The 22,376-nt window shown below is 39.2% G+C and overlaps 1 protein-coding gene across 2 annotated transcripts in view; it reads left to right on the forward strand.

Annotated features, from left to right (window-relative positions):
- ARHGAP18 (Rho GTPase activating protein 18) overlaps positions 1-22,376 on the forward strand; it is a 141,637-nt gene that overhangs the window by 115,799 nt on the left and 3,462 nt on the right. Inside the window, exons 11-14 of one of the 2 annotated variants that reach the window (XM_011951652.1) lie at positions 897-1,103; positions 2,380-2,520; positions 17,459-17,583; positions 21,500-21,561. In XM_011951652.1, coding sequence (XP_011807042.1) covers positions 897-1,103; positions 2,380-2,520; positions 17,459-17,583; positions 21,500-21,561 — 535 coding nt within the window. The remainder of the gene's footprint in view (positions 1-896; positions 1,104-2,379; positions 2,521-17,458; positions 17,584-21,499; positions 21,562-22,376) is intronic. The other variant, XM_011951653.1, reaches the window with a different exon arrangement.

A 22,376-nucleotide genomic window follows, 5' to 3' on the forward strand; every position in this document is an offset into this window, starting at 1 on the left:
CTTGAGCCCAGGAGTTTGAGGCTATAGTGAGCTATGATCTCTCACTGCACACCAGCCTGGGCAATAGAGCAAGACCTGGTCTCAAAAAAAAAAAAAAAAAAGAAATTTCTCTTTGGTCTTTCCTCATTTCTCCGCTTTTTCTATCACAATATTCCCTCCCCTTTCCTCTTGTCTTCTCTTGTCTTGTCTTCTCTTCTCTGCTTCCGAGACAGGGTTTCTCTCTGTTGCCTAGGCTGGACTCGAACTCCTAAGCTCGGATGATCCTCCCACCGATCTGGGACTACAGGTGTGCACCACCATGCCTAGTGCCTGGGAGTACAGGTTTGCACCACCATGCCCAGTGCCTGGGACTACAGGTTTGTACCATCATGCCCAGGGCCTGGGACTACAAGTGTATACCACCATGCCCAGTGCCTGGTTCATTCTTTATAAGTTCCATATCAGCCAGATATTGATTGCCTTAAAGCAAATGAAACTGGAGTCAAATGACCCTTTTTGAGGTAATTTTTAAAAGTCTCTACATAGGAAAGTGCAGCACTTCCTGAAATAGGCAAATGTTTGTATGATGTTTTAAATTACTTTTCAGCTCTCCATGACTCCCATAGGCCAGAGGTCTGACACTTCCCCTCTCCTCTCTCTGCTCCCTAGTTCAGCTATGTGCCATCTCTGCTTCATTCTCCAGCACCATGGTCCTTAGTAGAAGCAAATTTCCATCTCAGGGAGCGTCAACCAAATGGAGAAGTTTTGGTAACAGGGCCTGTTGGATGTGATTAGTTGACTGTGCTTATACACAACTTGTTTTTTTTTTAATGAAATAAAAATTGCATATGCAACAGTGCTTTAATCTTTTATCTTCATATATGACACCAATCTCAAAAGCGTCATTTCTGTTTCAGGCCCTTCTTGAATTTCTCCAAAGAGTAATAGATAATAAAGAAAAAAATAAAATGACAGTCATGAATGTAGCAATGGTCATGGCCCCAAATCTCTTTATGTGTCATGCGTTGGGATTGAAGTCCAGTGAACAGCGAGAATTTGTAATGGCAGCTGGGACAGCAAATACCATGCACTTATTGATTAAGTATCAAAAACTTCTGTGGACTGTAAGTATATATCATATGCTTTGTTCTTAGTAGTTTAAAAACATATTACATGTTTGTTATTAGCTGTATTAAATTAAATTTAAAATTTGTGAGTGCAGAAAATATTAAAGACATTTTATTCATATAGGTAAGGAGGGCTCTGTGAATTTCTGTTTTAAAATTATGTCAGAACATGCCTCGTAAGAAGTACTTTTTATTTACTTCTGCTTATTTTCCCATTTCTCAGTGTTTTAAAGTCCTGCTCTATTTTTAAAAGCCCATGCTATCTTCATTTCAGATTATTCAGTTCTTATTCATAGACCCTTTATTGAAAGGGGTGCATGCATTTTGTACCCTTATTGCTGAGAACATCTTTAAAAATGGTTTCCTCTGTTTTACACTTATTTTGAGCTTGTTTTGACAGCTTATCAGTGGATGGTAGTGGCTGAGAGCCTTCATTGATTAGGTGCTCATTTTCCAATGAAATTTATAATTTTTCAGTGAGGCATCTTATAAGCATTTAGAAAAAAATGACCTAAAGGAATTCCAAGCAAAATTATAATATTGAATATTTCAATCTCTTATTTGAGGAACTTCCAAACATTAATTTGTTAAAAAGAGTGATGATATTTAGATCCTGAAGTCTTTATAATCTATAAAAAGACAACTGATGTAGATGATTTCAAATGTGTTTTTTAATAAAAAATCAATATCCATTTATTAAATCTCAATGTTTGTCAACATTATTTCATGGTTACATTTTGATACCTTAAAATATTTTGGTTTTGCTAATGTGATTTCGTAGGATAAATTTGTCCTGGATTTTTGCCAGCTACCTATCAGCTCTTGTTTCTTGAGGAGTTGTTCTTTCTCTCATGACAGCAGAGGCTAGCTGGTTATTAGAAGGGGACTTTAGGTTAGCTAGCAGGGCTGTAGGTAGGAGGCTGCAAAAGGAAAGACCTATGGAGGTGGTGGCTTCTACTGCTCGTCACCTCAGGGGGTCTCCAGTCTGGCATGGAAGAAGGCCACTGTGTCCTTGAACTTCACAAAGCCTCTTTTGGAACCTTCCACAGTGGGTGGTGAATTACACCATGTGGATGCCCTGCACACCTGGTAAGTGAATAATATGAAGCACTTTCTTTTCACAGATTTAATGAATAGTGCATGGAAAACGGCAGTCTTATCAAAAAGAGAAACCCTTTACTCCTTTTGAAATTTAAAAAATACAGTTTTTTCCTGTAGTTTAAAATGCTGGCACTTCTTTTTCCTCTCCAAGATTAATTCCTTTTCTCTGTAGATTCCCAAGTTTATTGTAAACCAAGTGAGGAAGCAAAACACGGAAAATCATAAAAAGGATAAAAGAGCCATGAAGAAACTGCTGAAGAAAATGGCTTATGACCGAGAAAAATATGAAAAGCAAGATAAGAGTACAAATGATGTAAGGAAATAGTGGAGATGTGTATCTATTCAGATTTTAAGTTACTTTTTAATACCAAACATTTTTATTTAATGTCGCCGTAGTATGACTTTCTGCCACTTACGAGGCTTTGGTACTACTTGTAAGTGAAAGACGTCAGTAACTATCTTCCTACTACTGCTGCTAATGATCAGGATTGATAGTTGGTCAGGTGTTGGTGACTCAGCATGTGAGCTGTTAATGGGGAACAAAGGAAGATATCAAGACAAGACTGAACACACACACACACACACACACACACACCCACACCCCTACCCCTACCCCTACCCCTACCCCTCCTGCAGAGACTCTAGTCGCCTACTGAATATATAATCTAGAGTGAGTAAGTAACCCCATGTGAACCACTGACATTTTTTTCTAAATTTTTCTCATCTGTAGAATGGGGGAAAATAGCTAATCCAGAGAGACACATAGGTTAATGTTTGTGTTGTGCCGAAGATTATTCCTGGACCTTAATAAGTATTTGAAGGTTCTTAATTTGATCAGAAGAATTTTGAGAGCTAAATTGGAAAGAAAAAAATTAAGGTGTTTCAAAAAAGAAATATCTAAATAGCTGTATTTATAAAGTACTGTAAGGATATATTAAGAACTGGGTTTACAATAATGAAATATACATGGATATGCGTTTATGAAGTGAGTTACCAAAGCTGTAGCGTAAGATCATGAAATGAACGGGTTTCTATTGTTCTATTTAGGTGAATCCTCCTCCTCCCTCTACCACCACCATTGAAGTTGTTTAGTTACATGCTGACATCTTGTGGAATAATGTGAAAATGCAGTTATCAGCCTTTGTCTGAATTTTTGGTTTTGACCTGCTTATGGATCCAGTAACCATAAAAACAAAGTTTTTCTCTTAGATTTATTTGTATCTCTCACTCTTAAAAAATAATACTTTCTTGGCATTGTAAAACATTTTAAATCAAGTTTTAAATATCTTTAAAAACATAAAGAGAAGTTGTAAATAATGCTTATTTTTTTTTTAGAAAGGCCTTGATATATTCCTAAAGGCTTTTAGAAAGCATTTTTGTTTGGCTTTTGGTTAAATTTAGAATGTTCTGTTACCTCTAAGACCATAGTAAATATGTGAATAAAATCTGTTTTGCAGCCCTTCTCATTCATATTAAGTGACTTTATAGCCTTGTCTTTTTATAGCGCATTTAGCCGTGATACTCTGAAGCTCAGGATCTACTTAAGGAAACGTTTGGGGTGTACCTTTTTAATAATATGTAGAAAAAATGAAATGTTTACTTTTTGGAGATGGAATATTTTAGTAATTTTGTCATTTATGGAAAAAAAAGCATTTGAGTTTTGTTTTGTTTTTCCCTTATGTGAAATTCAGTTACTCATCTAACAAAATGCTACTGCCACCTTGGTGCTAGCCCCTCACTTTATGTTAGGTGTTCCCAGGGAGTCGGGGAGCTGGGTGCTCGCGCTCGAGGAGCCAGGAGAAGGGATATAGAAGGGATGTAGCTCAGAGGTATGTGATTGAAGCCTGACCAGGGTACCGTCATCTACAAAACAGGAAGTACGCATGAGAGAGACTTCACTGGGGAGTCAAGCTGAGATGTGAAAAATAAATCAGTGTTGGTGTTGTTCAGGTGTCACTAGAGAGGAGCCATCTAACCCGCAGAGGAAGCCTTCTGACATCACAGCCCATGGTGGAGGTCCATTTGGCCTGTCATTTTGGTAGAAAAATTCTAATCTCCAGCCTGGCCAAGACAGTGGAACCTCGTCTCTGCTAAAAATATAAAAATTAGCTGGACGTGGTGGCACACACCTGTAGTTCATCTACTTGGGATGCTAAGGCAGGAGAATCGCTTGATCCCAGGAGGCAGTGAGCCGAGACTGTGCCACTGCACTCCAGTTTGAGTGACAGAGTGAGACTTCATCTCAAAAAAAAAAAAAAATTCTAATCAGTATCCAAAGGTTTTTTAAAAAAATTATGTCATTCTATTAGGGAGAGTAAATAGACACAGAAAGCAATTACAGGACAAGTAGAGGTACAAGCTAAGTTCAAATACTGTGGATATGTGGTAAGTCACTAAGTAACAAGAGTTTTTTGCATGTTGCTTCCAACTGGCAACTGCCAGAATTCTAAAACTAAAAGATTTAATGTGAAAGTTTGAACCACCATCCGAATAACAAATGGATGTTGGGACATCCCTCATCTTCTGGCGGTAAGGGGCCTGCTTTCGAGCAGGGTAGCAATTGCCTGGAATTGAGTAGAAGCTGTTCCCTTTGGATGGAACAAAGACCGTCTACTTTGCTGTAAGCCACGCCCCCTCCTTCATTCTGTCTGGTTGCTGTACTTTCTTGACTCTCCTCCAAATCATTCAAATATGTAATATGAAACTGTAGGGCATGAAATTGCCTGGGGGTGATTTTTTTCATTTGTTAAACAGTTACTTGATATGTGCCTACTGTGTGCCAGGAATTATTGGGTACTTGAAATATAAATTACTGGACGAAACATATAAAGATCACTGCTCTTCTACAGCTTAAATTCTAAAAATATAAGTAAATCCAGGAAGTAATTCATATGATGTGTTAGTATGTGGTTTATCCTCCAAAAGTAATAAAAACAACAGAACAAGGGAATTGGGAAGGAGAGCCCCTGGCACTATTAAGTTGAGATAGTCTGGATATTATTCATTTAAGCAAAGACAAGAGGAAGGGCAGGGAGTTGACCTGTGTGTATATCTCAGGAAACTCAGTCCAGGCAGAAAGAATAGTCTGTGCAAAATCCTTAAGGCAGGAACTTACCTTAATGAGGGAGTGTAGCTGGAGTGAAGCCAGCAGAGGGAACAGTAGTGTGAAATGAGGTCAGGGGGCAAGGGGACAAGATTGCATAGGGCCTTGTAGACAGATCATCTTCAGAAATTTGGATTTACTCTGAGTGAAATGGGAGTTTGAAACAAAGGCTTGAAAATCTATACGATGTTTTAAAATGATTCCTTAGGCTGTTGTGTTGAGAATGGACTATAAGGGGGCAAAGAGAAGTAGGGAAATCATTTGAGAGGTTCTTGTAATCCAGGTGAGAGATAATGGTGGTTCAGACCAGGGTATCAGTATTGGAAAGTGGAGAAATGGTTGGATTCTGGATTTTGTTTTGAAATTAGAGCCATTGAGATTTCCTGATGGAAATCATGTAGGAGAATAAAAGAGGTCAAAAATGACTGATTTTTGGCCTGAGAAATTGGAAGGATGGTATTGCTTTCAATTTCATGATTTCAATTTAGGACCTGTTGAGTATGATGTCATTAGACATATAAGTGGGGATATTTGAAATGTTTGGAGAGAAAATCAGGTCATGCTAACTGGCCACTTAGGTGCGTAGAGAGACAGGGGCAGAGGGGGTAAGCAGGAGTGAGCCTCAAGAGAGATAGAGAGCAAAGTTTCTACTCTGTGCATGACAGGGAATTGCTGAAAGGCAAAGGAAAGATTGAGGGAGTGTAAGACTGGAGGGTAGGTGGGAGATGGTAGGTAATTTCCTTGTTGATGGGAGTATATAAATTGGTAGAGTCCTTCCAGAGAACAGTGGCATGTGGCAAAGTCTTGAAAACCATGCACTTCACTGGACTCAGAAATTCCTCCAAAGAGAGTAATAGCGTGAGCAAGCAAATATTTGTGGTTAAGTTCATTGTCATTTTCTTACACTGACCAAAATTAGAGATAATCCAAAAGAATAGAGGTGGCTAGTTAAATATGTTATGGCATATCTATACAGCGAAATACCATGAAAATGTACAAATGTGTATCTTGACATTGAAGAGATTTGTAATCTGTTACTATGTGAAAAAAGAGGTTAGGAATCAGTGAGTGGTGTAGTGCTGTATTTTTAGGGGGTAATAACTATGATTTTAATGTTTTGCATAGGTCAGGCATGATGCTAAACAGTGTATAAACATTGTCTCATGTAATATTTATGATAGTCTAATTGGAGTGTATTATTGTCTAATTTTTTTCAGATGAGGAAAATGAGAATTACCGATCTTAAAGTTACTAAGGTTATCTAGATAGGAATTGGTGGAGCTGGAATTTGAAACCAAATCTATATGACTTTAAATCCATGGAGTCTTCACCATTATCCTTTGTTTCGCCATAGATCACAGAAGGACTCTAAGAAGGATATATACCAAAACTCTGGGTTTACGGGTGGTAATACAATGAACATGGATCACTGCTGTTATAAAATATGTTTCATATGTTGTTCTTAAAATGGTCCTGGGCTAGAGCCAAGGCCCTGTTGAGAATGGAAAAAACTTTAGAATGTGAGCCAATAGGAACCCTGCAAGATGTGGATACCGATTGGATGTGAAGGGTGTGGAAGAAGAAGGGAATCTAGAATGACTTGCCAAATTTTGCCTTGGGTGACTTTAGCATCAAGCAAAAGGGAAACAGACGTAAAAGTAAGTTTTTGACACTTTGGGTTAACTTGCCTGTGTGAGAGTTGGCTACAGGGGCCTGAATTTCAAGGAGCGTCCAGCATTGGAGGCACACCTTTGGGATGAGCCTAGAAATTGTTGTTGAAGCCATAGAGTGATTCATATTATACAAGGTGGATATATGGAGTAAGAAAATAAAGAGGCAAAGAGAGATCTCTAGGGATTCCAATATTGAAGTATGGGCCATTCAAGAAGAGCTGGTAAAGGATGCTAGGAAATAATAGGAAGTAAGAGAAAGTTGAAGGATGTACAGTTTATCTGAAGCCCAGGCAGAAAGAGTAGACTAAGTAGAAAGAGCTTGGTTAGTAATGCCAAATGCTGCGGAGAGGCTGAGTACAGTTAACATTGGACAAAGGTTTTCGAATTTGAAGGTTAATTATTACTTTCTCCAAAACATTGTCAATGATAATTTATGGAAGAAGCTAGATTGCCAGGAATTGGAGAGTGAAAGAGATTATAGATCATAAACATTCTTCAAGGTAATATTTTTAAGAGACTTTGGCTCGATGCAGTGGCATGCACCTGTAGTCCCAGCTACTTGGGAGGCTGAACAGGAGGATCACTTGAACCCCTCTTAAAAAATAATAATTTTGTATGCTATTAAAGCTAACTGTTTAAAATCGGGCCTTCGTATTATTAAGACATGCTAGACTAGGTAATTAATAATTTGTGCCAGCTTGTAAGATGTACTCAATTTACCTCATAAGGCAAGTGTTTTTAGTGATTACCTCATACTAAGTGTTTGGTTCAAATGTAGATGTTCTTAAATACTAATATGTCTTATCCATTAATTATACTAGGAAGAAACAGTTGGAGGAGCAATAAGAAAATTGTAGACCATTAATAATAATCATTTTCTGATAGCCTTTAACTTGTTGGGGTTGATAACACACACACCTGCACCCACACATACACCCCAGAAGTCATGTGGCTTGAGGATATAGCCCCAGCTCTGCCATGAGTGAGTGTGAGAAGTCATTTTACCTTTGTGGGCTTCAGTTTCTTTTATAAAATGATAGCCTCGGATCAGGTTAATGGTATTTAACCAGAAGTTCACAATAGAGGCATCTGTAATATTTAATCTTTTAAAGGTTTGTTTAATTTTGGAGATAAGATCTTACTTTGTCACTCAGGCTGAAGTGCAATGGTGCAATCATGGCTCATTGTAACCTCAAAGTTGCAGGCTCAAGGGATCCCCCCACCTCAGCCTCATGAGTAAGTGGGACTACAGGCATGCACCACCATGCCTGGTTAATTTTTAAATTTTTTGTAGAGACAGGGTCTTGCTATGTTGCACAGACTGATCTTGAACTCCTGGCCTCAAGCAATCCTCCCTCCTCAGCCTCTCACACCTGGAATCACAGGTGTGAGCCACTGCACCTGGCCTACTAATATTATTTTAGAACAAAACAAAAAGGAAACTATGATTGGGTGACTCACTAGACCCACTGAGTCAGACTCTCCCAGGGCAGGGCTTGGGCGTGTGTATTGTCTAAAAACTGGAAGGGTAATTCCCTCTTCCTATTGGTGTGTTTGTATGTGTGTATGCACATGTATATTTAATTTTATCATGAAACTTTTTTTAACACACATGAGTAGAAAGAATAGTACATGAGCCCCCCAAAACCTTTATCATCAACAATTGAACACATTTTTCTGACCTTGTTGCATCCTGTCTCCCACATGTTTCTTTCTTTTAGAATTTTAAAGGAAATGCCAGATATCTTATAATTACCTCAGATTGCATCTCTGCCTACTAAGAATGTGGGGGCAGCTTTGATGAACAATTGGTTATGATTTGTTGACTCATCCAGGCCTCAGGGTTATCGTGACTTAGGTTTGTATGGTGTTTCTTCTGCCATTCAAGCTCACCTCTCAAAGGGAGGCTGTTCGTTTATGAGAGTGAGGGTACAGAGTGGCTCTGTGAGATTCTGTCAAAGATGCCATATGCTGCTCACCACATCTGACCTCAGAGGTCAAGGAAACAAAAGGCTTTCTCTCCTAGGGTTAATGTTAGTGCTAACTTGGGACATGCTAGTATCACACCCTTAATTTACCAGGGAGGAGCTCAAGCTTTAGAGAACTTACGTGACTTGCTGAAAGTTCCGGAATAATCTTGTCACATTTTAGAGGGTAGGGCTATGGCTGTGGAAAAGAAATCTGTTGCTACCACTGGAAGAATCCTGGCATTGGCAGCAGTGCGGTGTAGATGCTGAGTTGTTTGTGGCCAGGGTTGCGTGCCTTTATGCACGACTCTGTTTAGAATTGCAACTCTGATTTCATTTAATGGTTCTCGCTGCAAAGCGTTGTGGCAGGTATTGTTTCGAGCATCTGCTTTAGGTCTGGAAACAGTGTCTGGATTTACTTGGGGACCCAAGTGGAAAATCAAATTACAATATCAAGCACAAAATCTTATTTCTTTTTATGACATTCCCTGATTTTTTTAATAGTGCATAAAAATACCACATTAAAAGAAAAAATACTAGAACGTATGCCATTGGAAATTGAATGCTTATTAACTATGGAAGTTATTTTAAGCCTTTCTTTAAAATCCTCTGAATCTGTGAGTTGGATAAAAGTTTAAGGCATTTGGATAACAAAGATCCAATTATAATTAGCACATAGTTCAAGATACTAGAGAATTCCTTTTATATCACCACTTCCCAGTGTTGTCAGTTCAGACTAGGGTGATGAATATACCATTTTAGTTTAAGATACCTTGCTAAAATGTCCCTGTGTAATTTTCTAAAATATGTGTTATATCTGGCCTTCTTTTTGAAAAAGCTGTATTTCCAATTTGCCCTTTTGAAGATAAAAAGGGTTTTCTGTAGCATAAAAAATGTCAGCTTTACATTTAAATTAGCTTTTAATGGAAAAGAAAAAGACCTCTTCTACAGGTCTGACATTAAATTTCTAATCTCTAGAGTGCAAAAATATGAGCAATGCAGTGTTTTTATATACCTTATGAAAAAATGCTAAAATTGTGATTTAACCAGATAATAATAAAATCAGGTTTAGAAATATAAACTGTATTTCAATATGTAAAACATGTGAAGACAATATGAGGTCATTTTCTCTATTATTGTAATCTTTGCATGCATAAGAAATTAACACTCTTGAAGTTGTAAAATCCTTTGTGACTTTTCTTTGATGGTGTGTTAGTCAAATACTGCCCTTCTCCAGTCCTGCTGTATCTCCCATAACTGCAGTTCGCAAGCACACTCCTCCCCTATCTCAATGGGGAAAAAAATGCAGGGGACAGAGTCACAACTTCAGATTAAAACATGTGAAATAGAAAGGTTATAAAGATCATACTGTGTACAGATTCAGTTATTATTATGGCTCAAGAACAGACTGTTTGGCTTAACGATCAGGCATGTTATGTCTTTTCAAAGCTTGGCAGCTCAATGTAATTAGTATACTAATAGCTTCAGTATTCGATACAGCATGATTCTAGTACTTAATAGTGGTTGTCATACACCATTTAAATGATGGCTTTGGCATAATTTATTGTTTGTCATCTTCATAAATATCATTTGGCCTTCCTTGTCAAGATATCCAGCAAAAAACTTCCCAGAAACAAGTTTAACTCTTTAACTTTACCATTATATGTACTGGTTAAACTCATTTCTTCTTCAGAGATAAAGAGCATTGTAGATCCATATTGAGTCAAACTCAATCTCTGTATCGTTGTAAGAATTTGGATGGGATGAATCACTGCAGAAATAAACAAGCTGAGAAATGTTCATATCCCATAGACACACAAACCACACATACACACACGCTCTCCCTATTATAGAATACAGGTTCTCTAGTGGTCAGGGAATGTCAGCCTAGGAAGGTTTAATGAAAACCATGTACTATTGTTAGTTTAATGAAATGCTTTCCAAGGATATTGATATTCAAGCTGTTTGAAATAAGTCAAAATGATTACAGTTTGTAGCTTGGGAAGGTTTCTTGCTGAGCTCAAAGGTGACTTAACCTCATCCCCTGCTCATTGAGGGAAAGGGATGTGGGAAATGCTTTATTTCATAGCCAGAAGGAATCTGTAGGAGAGTACTCATGCTGCTTCCCATCTTGGCAAAAACCAGCCTGTGGTTTTTATGTCAATTATATGTCAATTACCTAACATTACACATATACGTGAAAACTCTCAATTGCCCCCAGAAGCTAGTACCTTGGGACTCTTTATTAAAACTCTTAACTATCAGAAAGATCCTAGATTCCTGGGTCAGATGTGGTGCTTTCTGTGCAAGTCCTTATACCACCCTGACCTCAACACCTCATTTCATAAGGAAGCATGGTCATACTCCCCAAAGCTATGATACCTGAGCTCATTTAGAAATCATGGGCTTATGGTCATATTATTAGAGGCCTTCTTCGTGTGATGGTCAATATTGAGTGTCAACTTGATTGGACTGAAGGATGCAAAGTGGTGTTCCTGGGTGTGTCTGTGAAGGTGTTGCCAAAGGAGATTAACATTTAGGTTGGTGGACTGGAGAGGCAGACCCACCCTCAATGTGGGTGGGCACCGTCTAATCAGCTGCCACCATGGCTAGAATAAAAATAGGCAGAAGAAAGTGGAAGGAACAGACTTGCTGAGTCCTCTGGCCTTCATCTTTCTCCTGGCTGGATGCTTCCTGCTCTCGAACACTGGACTCCAAGTTCTTCAAGGTTTGGACTGTTGGACTTACACCACTGGTTTGCCAGGGGCTGTCTGGCCTTCAGCCACAGACTGAAGGCTGCACTGTCCGCTTCCCCACTTTTGAGGTTTTGGGACTCGGACTGGCTTCCTTGCTCCTCATCTTGCAGATGAGCTATTGTGGGACTTCACCATGTGATCATGTGAGTCAGTACTCCTTAATAAACTCCCCTTTATGTATACATCAATGCTATGAATTCTGTCCCTTTAGAGAACCATGACTAATACAGATATTGGTACCGATGGAGTGGGGTGCTGCTGTAAAGATACCTGAAAATGTGGAAGTGACTTTGAAAATGGGTAACAGGCAGAGGTTGGAACCGTTTGGAGGGCTCAGAAGAAGATAACAAAATATGAAAGAATTTGGAACTTTCTAGAGACTTGGAGGGCTCAGAAGACAGGAAGATGTGGGAAAGTTTGGAACTTCTAGAGATGCGTTGAATGGCTTTGACCAAAATGCTGATAGTCCATGGTGAGGTGGTCACAGCTGGAGATGAGGAACTTGTTGGCAACTGGAATAAGGGTGATTCTTGCTATGCTGTAGCAAAGAAACTGGTGGCAACTTGACTCTGCCCTAGAGGTCTGTGAAACTTTGAACTTGAGAGAGATGATTTAGTGTATCTGGTGGAGGAAATGTCTAAGCGGCAAAGCATTCAAGGGGAAGCAGAACATAAAAGTCTGGAAAATTTGCAGCCTGACAATGTGGTAGAAAACAAAAACCCATTTCCTGGGAGAAGTTCAATCCCACTGCAGACATTTGCATAAGTAACAAGAAGCTAAATGTTAATCACCAAGACGATGGGAAAAATGTCTCTAAGGCATGTCAGAGACCTTCAAGGCAGCCCTTCCCATCACAGAGAGGCCTAGGAGGGAGAACTGGTTTCCTGGGCCAGGCCCAGGGCCCCCTTGCTCTACGCAGCCTCAGGACGTGGTGCCCTGAATCCCAGCTGCTTCAGCTCCAGCCGTGGCTAAAAGGGGCCAAGGTACAGCTTGGGCCATTACTTCAGAGGGTGCAAACCCCAAGCCTGGCAAGTTTACATACGGTGTTTAGTCTGTAGGTACACCAAAGTCAAGAAATGAGGTTTGGGAATCTCCGCCTGTATTTTAGAGGATGTATGGAAATGCCTGGATATCCAGAAATGCTGGATGTCCAGGCAAAATTTGCTGCAGGAGCAAAACCCTCATGGAGAACCACTACTAAGGCAGTGCAGAAGGGAGATGTGGGTTTGGAGCCCCCACACAGAGTCCCCACTGGGAATCTGCCTAGTGGAGCTATAAGAGGAGGGCCGTTGTCCTTCAGACCCCAGAATGGTAGATCCGCTGACAGCTGTTGCTATGTGCCTAGAAAGGCTGCAGACGCTCAACAGCAGCCTGTGAAAGCAGCCGGGAGGGGGACTGTACCCTGCAAAGCCATAGGGACAGTGCTGCCCAAGGCTGTTGGAGCCTACCTCTTGTATCAGCATGACCTGAATGTGAGACATGGAGTCAAAGAAGATCATTTTAGAACTTTAAGATTTGGTTAGACTGGGCATGGTGGCTCATGCCTGTTACCCAGCACTCTGGGAGGCCAAGGCGGGTGGATCACTTGAGGTCATGGGTTCAAGACCAGCAGCCAGCATGGTGAAACCTGTCTCTACTAAAAATACAAAATTTAGCTGGGCATGGTGGCAAGCACCTATAATCTCAGCTACTCGGGAGGATGAGGCAGGAGAATCGCTTGAACCCAGGAGGCAGAGGTTGCAGTGAGCTGAGATCATGCCACTACACTCCAGCCTGGGTGACAAAGCAAGACTCCATTGAAAAAAAAAAAAAAAAAAGATTTGGCAACTTCCCTGTTAGATTTCAGACTTGCATGGGGCCTGAAGCCCCCTGTTTTGGCCAGTTTCTCCCATTTAGAATGGGTGCATTTGCTCAATGCCTGTATCCCCATTGTACCCAGGAAGTAACTAACTTGCTTTTGATTTTACAGACTCACAGGCGGAAGAGGCTGGCCTTGTCTCAGATGAGGCCTTGGACTTGGACTTTTGGGTTAATGCTGGAATGAGTTAAGACTTTGGGGGACTGTTGGAAAGGCATGATTGTGTTTTGAAATGTGAGGACATGAGATTTTGGGAGGTTGGGGATGGAATGATACCCCCCCAAATCTCATCTTGAATTGTAGTTTCCATAATCTGCATGTGTTGTGGGAGGCACCTGGTAGGAGGTAATTGAATCATGGGGGTAGTAACCCTTATGCTGCTGTTCTTGTGATAGCGAGTGAGTTCTCATGACATCTGATGGTTTTATAAGGGACTGTTCCCCCTTTGTTTGACATTTCTCTCTCCTGCTGCCCTGTGAAGAGGTGCCTTCTGCCATGATTGTAAGTTTCCTGAGACCTCCCTAGCCGTGAGGAACTGTGAATCAATTAAACCTTTTTTCTTTGTAAATTACCCAGTCTTGGGTATTTCTTCGTAGCGGCACGAGAAGAGACTAATACATTCAGCTCTTCATGAGAGGTGTTGGAGGGGAAAAGAGACTACATCCCCAAGCAGGTACATGCTAATGTTAGTAACTCTGGCTTTTCTCTTTGGCTCTCTACAGAAGTAAGTGACTGAATTGTCTCTTGTAACATACTTAATTCCTTTTCTCTGCTTTCTTTCCCTTCCTGTCTTTTCTTGGTAGTAGAGGGAATACCATATGGTGGATGGAGGCACCTTAACTTGTTTCTTTTAGACAATGTTCCTAAGATGATTTTTTGCCATTAAGGAAATACCCCTTTGCATACTTTCTTTTATTCTAGATTAATTTTACTTTATGTTATCATTGTTAGTAAAAACAAACAAAAAATAAGTAATTTTGAATGATTCATTTAATCAATAAACATTGATGGGTGGCTACATATAAGAGTAAGACATGTGGCATACAACCAGAATACAGGTCGTATAGTAGGACCCTTATAAAGGAGAGTCAGCTCTCCTTTATAAGAATGAGAATGAAGAGATTCGTTTTGACCCCTGTGGAGCATGGAAGAGTCCATGGAGTTTGAGGTATTTGAGCTGAGCCTTGAAAAATGGTTAGCAGAGAGAGATTTGGGAGGGGGAGTAGAACGTACACAAAGATAGGAAAGCTTGGAGTGCTGATGGACCTTTTTATCTAAACAATAGGCGGTGCTACAAGAAATAGTGGGGGGAAAGGCAAGGAGCTGACTTAAGATTGCCATACCCCTGAACTCTCTGTGATAATATATTATTTTCTGAATCATTTTGGTTTTGCAACTCATTTATTGTGGACTTTCTCTCTATAAAAACTTAATCCAATCATCTTCCCTTTAAATGTCAGTGTAGATTTGACTACCTTGATATTCTAGGGCTGGATGAGATGTGACTATGGGAGCAATTTCTGTCCCTGATAAACCTATATATAAGGATATTTGACACTATGACTCAACCAGGATTTCCTAACTTTTAACCTCGATATAAAGTACATGGCTATCTGCAAACTCTAGCCTGCCATTCAGGTCCCTCCACAAAACAATAGTAATAACAGTGATAAACTAACAGAATCCAAAATACTAATATTGTTGTGCTTACTGAGTAGACAAGGTGGATTGGGATTTCACGAGCACAGTCTCAATGCTTCACATGTTGCTATTACAATTTTCAGTCTAACGTTAAAGGTGTCCATGCCACTTATTATTTTCCACCTCCTATGAGGCAACAGATAGGTGAGGCCGTGCGAACAGGTTAAATGGCCATAATGGGAAATAACCTAGAGTTCAAACCCCAGGGAGAAGTTCATGGAGTCCCTGAGTTGTATGTTATACCATTGATTTAATAACTGCTTTGTACCACATGAAATGCCCCATCCATTGCAAGAAGCAGCAGGTTTTCCAAAGTGTTACAAGTGAAAATAAAGCCTGTCACAGAATCAAGGACGGAGGAAATTATACTTGTATCCTAGGGATGAGGTCAAGGTCATAGATTAAAGTATCAATAAGTCAAAAAATCAAGCCAAGGATTCAGGCTGGATAGAAAGATGAAGCAGGAATTGAGGGATTTGGGCACAGGTTGGAATTGGGAGATTGGAATTAGATTGTCCTTCACAGATTGAATTGAGCATAATATATCCTGAAAGAGAAGTTAGAAGAGGATGCTATGACCAAAGTAAGCCCAGCAAAATCATGAGTGCAAGACCCTGGAAGCCTTTGTCTATTTTTGTTAAGGTTTGGAGTAATGTGTTCTGTGGCCCTTCACTGATTGGTCAGAGGAAGGAGGCAGGTGGGGCACCACCCACTCTGCAGCAGGATTTCTGAGGTTGATGGTCAGGTCCTTTGTGATACCTTTGCAGGTCTAGCTGTTGTTTGCAGTCCGTGGCTTTACACAGTCCCATATTCACTGTACAGTCTTATACAGTGTTGCTTCTTTTTCTTGTTATTCCCACACTAAATCTCTGATATTACTGAGAAGCAATATTAAATATTTTAGGGTACCTACATTTTTATGGAGCCTGATTCTAAAGGTATATTATTTTTGTTGAACTTTGAAAGAAATCAGATTAATGGCACCTGTTGTATATCTCTGCTTGATATTTATTTATTTTTTGAGATGGAGTCTCACTCTGTCTCCCAGGCTGGAGTGCGTCTTGGCTCACTGCAAACTCCGCCTCCTAGGTTCAAGCAGTTTTCCTACCTCAGCCTCCCAAGTAGCTGGGATTACAGGTGGGCGCCACCACACCCAGCTAATTTCTTTAATTTTAGTAGAAACAGGGTCTTGCCATGTTGGCTAGGCTAGTCTCAAACTCCCGAGATGTTTATTTAAAAAAAAAAAATTCAAGACCGTGTATATTACAAAGAAAAAAAAAAAAGGACATGATATTGTGGGCATAAAATAATATTATGCAGTAAAGGACTCGTTTCTTATTACTAGGTAAGTAAACACAGTACAATATCTGGTACTCAGTAGATCTTTAATAAATTTTGGTTCAATTGAACAGGGTATTTATATTTTTTAAAGCATTATCTTTTAAACATGATTTATGCTTGCTGTTTATTCTAAGGTCTAAGTCATAATGGTTATAAATAATAGTATTTATTTTAGAAAAACCATTTAGGAATTAATTAAGCCTAATATTTCTAATGCTATAGCTGACATTTTGGTATTACAAACCTCATAAACTTTCACTGGTATCCTCGAATCCATAAAATGTTTTTCACATCCATGGGCAAAAGATTTAGAAGGGGTCATCATAAGTTCAAAGTGTATAGCCAAAAAGCATGAGCTCATTAACCAAATGGGGAACAGACATAATATAAATAGAAAAGCATGTTTCTTTTTTATAAAACATTCAGAGACAAAAAAATTTTTGTGAAATTTTGTGAATGTCCAGGAAGATTTTTCAAATGTACATATTGCAATAGCACACAAAGTAACTTCTTTCTGATTCAATTTCATAAATTGCTACATGAAGAAGCACCCTCAGTAGATAATACTCAGAAATCAGCACTTAATATGGCAGTAATGGTTATTGCTGTCATTCTTTACATCTTTAAAAATAATTAAGCATTACTGCACAGGCATTATAAAGTTCCCCTATCACCATTAAGAGGATATTTGAGGTTTGATGTAATTTAGCAAATTACATTATACAGTAGTTAAGGTTTTTATGTAGTGAAGTAAAATGTGTAGTAGTTAAGTACACTTACTATATAATGCGTTGTAGAGTTACACGTTCCAGCTGCTGCCAGCTTTGTTCCAGTGTCATTATTGCTTTGCAGGCTGACGTTCCTCAGGGAGTGATTCGAGTGCAAGCTCCCCATCTTTCGAAAGTTTCCATGGCAATACAGCTAACTGAAGAACTAAAAGCCAGTGATGTACTTGCCAGGTTTCTCAGCCAAGAAAGGTAGAGGCCTGTTTTGTGTTAATTATTCCATGGCATAACTCACTTGCTCTCTCTCTCCCCTTCGCTGCTGCTTTTTTTTTTTCCTTTTTTTAATTGTGGGGTAGTATGAAATGCTTAAAAATGTTGTGTTCCCAGAAGAAGAGAACAGCAGACTTAACCATTAGACTGTGAGAATGAGTTTAGTTCATTTGATGTGGCTTGTGTTCAGGTTGAGCCTGATTCAAGCAGGATTTGAGCGTTCCTTCACTGGGCCTGTGATGGGCTTGCCAAGCGAGACCACTCAATATTCTTTCCAGGATATGTTGATTGGAGGTTAATTACTGTTTGTAGGCTGTAAGAAAAATTACTAATTAGGATGCAGTGGCATTAAAATAAAGAAAAGACACAACTTTTTCTATGAAATATAATGAATTTCAAAATGGTCAAATTTAGAAACAAACCATAAAGAATGGAAAGAGGAAAACCAGGCCTTTGAGTGCTGAAGTCTCAGGGGGAGAACATACCATCCTCATTAAGGACAACAGGCCCTTCATCTATATTTTGGGGTTGACAGGGCAGGGAAAGTCATTGGAAAGCTGCTAGTATCCCTCTCACTATATTAGAGTATGCCCTTTCCAGAACACTTGGTAGTGTCTTTTCTTAAATTTTAGAGATTCTAAGAAGTATATTGAATTTTCAGGTTTTGCCCTTTGAATTCTTTCTTTTAGCTGAAGTCATGTTTTCATGCCTTCTCCAGCCTCATTTTCAGTCACGGAAATAAACTAAATGTTTAAAAACAGAGGGAAATCCAGGGCATTGGCATCTCAGTTTACGAATACTCTCTCTTGGTCTTTCATTGAATTGAATCTCCTCATTCTAACATTTGGGGGCTTCAATCAAGCTTTCCACCAAAGCCTCTCCAATTTTAATATATGGTACTAGAAGTATGTAATATGTTTCTGTTCTAGCACAGGGCCTTAAACAGAACAGAAACATGTTACATACTTCTAGTACCATAAATGGAAGGGGAGATATAAACATATATTTTAAAGTACCTTCCCTCAGGGTTTATAAATTGGGAGAAAGGATGAATCTGTGCAGCTAACAGATGGTGATGAAATGAGAGAGAGGTTTATTGGTAATATCTAGGCTTCAATAAGCCAGTGTAAACTTCCCTCAAAACAGCACTCTGAAGTAAGTGCTATTATTGCGTCTGTTTCACTGATAAGAAAACAGAGATTTGCAAGGTCACACATTTTTCATAGGTGGTAGAGCTGGAATTCTCAATCCGAAGGCAGTCCCCTTCACCATTCTCCACGCTGGCTGGAGGATCTACAGAGCACCATAGATCTGGGAACCACTAGTGCAGAGTCTGAGAGTAGATGGATTTTGGGGGATTATGTCCTGGGGGCAGTTGGAAGTTCTCAAATGTCTTTGCTCCCTATAGTGTTTTGCAGCTTCTGCAAAGTCGGTCCACTTCCTCTCTGCTCCCTACTTTGACTTAGTAGATACTAACTTTTGCCATTCTTCCCACCAACCATGCTCTCATTGTCTCCCAGAATGTGTACCTGAAGACCTGGCCAGACTTCAGATATAAGCAACTCTTTCCAGCCAGACACAGTTAATTTACATTTACTTTCAGGACCCAAGTGCTCAATTTAGTCTGTGCTTTTGTTCCTCTACTTGCTAATAATATGAGACTATGAAGCTGTACTCCACATTCAACTGTGACTTTAATATTTAAGGTATAGCATGAAACAATCATAGGTATATTGTTACAGAAAGCACCAACTTGTGACAACTATCCTGTGACAAATTTGGATTTCCTGCTTGTGGTGTTTGTATTAAATAAGCATTTGCTACACCCGGAGCAGGGTATGTTCTTCCCGCTCTTCCTCCTATCCTTCTCCACCTAGATGGAAGTCTAGTAAACTTCTCCATTTACCTCACTTCCGCCCCCAGTCCTCAGCCCCTTTCCCTATGCTTGGGGATGCAATCTGGATTTCAAAGCTAACTATTTCTGTTTCACCTTCAGCTAGTTTTTATCATCTCTTTAAGTACCAACTTCCTCATTTATAAGAATGGACCAGAATAGCGTCTATTATTGTAATTAACTAGGAAAATGACCGTGCACATATAGCACTGTCTGTCTGGGCCGCATAGTAGGTGAAATTCTCAGTAAATGTTTATATATTTCTTCCACCACATTCCTGTGCTTCTTCCATTTGTATTCCACCTGTGCTTCTTCCATTTGTATTCCACTCTATATCCTTCCATTCTTTTTCTCCCCCCACCTCCTCAACTGAAGCCAATAGATACATGAATGACATACAATATATATATAATAAATCGCACATTCATTCATTCTTTGATAAAGGATTATTGCCTTTTCTTTAATGAATTTGTTGATTAGCATTATGCAAAAATCTGAGTATGCCAGGAAATCTAGCTCCTGTTTCTTTAAAGTGGAACACAGATACTTGAGAATCAGTCTGATAGCAATATCTAACTAGATGTTTTTCTTTAAATCAAGTCTCCTGAAACATTCAATTTGGTTTTCACAGAAATAGGGACTCTCTTTAGACCCATAGTTGATTGTGTTATGTACTAGATTAAAAACAAAAATAATAATGATTAAATTACTTAATTTAAAAGATAAACCTACACCCTGGTTGGAAACAAAGTGGATCAGATGCAGTGCAGCAGGTGGAACACAGCCTGAGGACCCAGAGAGCCTTCCAGTGTGCCAGGGACACAGGGTGGGGAGAGAAAGGAGGAGAACCAGATGAACCATTCCATGGGTGGTGAGGAGCGCTGCTGCTATACCATGTTCTTCCTAATGGCTTGAATACAAGTCAGATCTGATTTTCTCTTCTCAGTTCCAGAGAGTGTGTCTTCAGGGCCTTATCTCAGTGGTCCACTAACCTTGCCATGCTTCAGAATCCACTATAGAGCATTTGAAAAGCAGTTTCTTGGGCTTTATTCTAGACCAGTTAAATCTGAGTTTCTAGAGCTCTCGGTCTGAATTTTCAGCAGGTTTCTCAGGTAATTCTTTTATAGAAAGATTTGAAAGCCACTGAGTTTCACCAATTTTTATGTTTGAAGCTAATGTTCTGGAACACTTTATTCTTTGAAGAGGGTAAATCTTTAAACACTTTTTTTTTTTTTTTTTAATTTTTTGGTCTTTTTGGAGACAGGGTCTCGTTCTGTCTCCCAGGCTGGAATGCAGTGGTGCAATCTCAGCTCACTGCAACGTCCATCTCCTGGGCTCAAGCAGTCCTCCCACCTCAGCCTCCCGAGTAGCTAGGATCACAGGCACTTGCCACCATGCCCGGCTGAATTTTTTGTATTTTGGGTAGAGGCGGGGTTTTGCCATGTTGCCCAGGCTGGGCTCAAGCGATCTACCTGCTTTGGCCTCCCAAAGTGCTGGGATTACAGGCATGCGCCTTCACACCCAGCCAGAAGCATGTCTTATTCTCTATATGCATCTTGCACACTACTGGAGTTGTCAGCACAGCAAACCCATGATAAATACTTATTAAATAAGCATAATGTGAAAACTAAGGTGGAAACATTTCTTTTAATAGTTTTATGAGGACCTTTTAGGCTTGTATACAAAGTGGATAATCATATTAATAATTTGATTGGCAGTGAAATGTTACATTAACTTTTCTTTTGAATTTTACAAATTTAGATACTGATTTACTATTTTGCCTTCAGATGTATAATTCCATTTGTTTATCTTAATGTACAGGTGTGACACTGTTATTACCTATTGGGTACATTTAACAGATGGGAAAATACAAACGTGTAGATAATTACAGTGTGTCTAAGTTATGAATTTTCCATACCAGCCAGAATTCCCCAAGCATGTTAAAGTGATTTACTTGCAAGCTCTTTGATGATACAAGTAATCCCTTTGTTTTGTCCCTCATAGTGGGGTTGCCCAGACTCTCAAGAAAGGAGAAGTTTTTTTGTATGAAATTGGAGGAAATATTGGTAAGCAGGGTTTTTTTTCTCTTTGCATTTCACATGCTGTTTGGATATTGCCAGTAGTTATTATTTATGTCTTTGGAGGAAGAACAGGAAATTAGAAGTAAAATAGACCATGCTTTAGATAGTTGCTGAATATTGTGAATTTATTTAATGGTTTGACCTTTCTCTTCAGGCTCTGTTTGAGCTCCTTGTGTACAAATGCCCATCTATGTTCAATTTCAGCAAAGGCAAGTTCCCTATACAGTAAGAATAACTCCTGGAATGGTTAATGATGCAAGTTTTTCAAAACTCTCTTCTTTTTAATATACTCATGTCACATAGTAAAGGAAGTAGTTGAGCTTATATAAGGCTAAGATAACACTTTATTATAGTACAGTATTAGATATTTTTAGTAAAAGCAGATTTGCTTTTACCATAGTTGATTTACTGCTAAATTTTATACACATGCACACACACTCAGATTCACATTAGTAATTTAACAAATGGAATGAATTAATTTTGACCATGTTTTTTATTTTACCCTTTTGTAATTATCAGTGAGTCTTACCCATCTCTTTTTAAAAATTTGAAATAATCTTTTTCTCTTTTTTGACTCTTGGAAATGGTAAGGGTAAAATTACTAAGAAATAAATGAAATAATGTTAAGTTCAAAATAGTAATTAAAAATAATTTTACAGGCCGGGCGCAGTGGCTCATGCCTGTGATCCCAGCACTTTGGGAGGCCAAGGCAGGTGGATCATGAGGTCAGGAGATCAAGACCATCCTGGCTAACATGGTTAAACCCCATCTCTACTAAAAATACAAAAAACAAATTAGCT

Source organism: Colobus angolensis, unplaced genomic scaffold, assembly GCF_000951035.1.
Source record: "Colobus angolensis palliatus isolate OR3802 unplaced genomic scaffold, Cang.pa_1.0 Scaffold322, whole genome shotgun sequence".
Lineage (NCBI taxonomy): Eukaryota > Metazoa > Chordata > Mammalia > Primates > Cercopithecidae > Colobus > Colobus angolensis.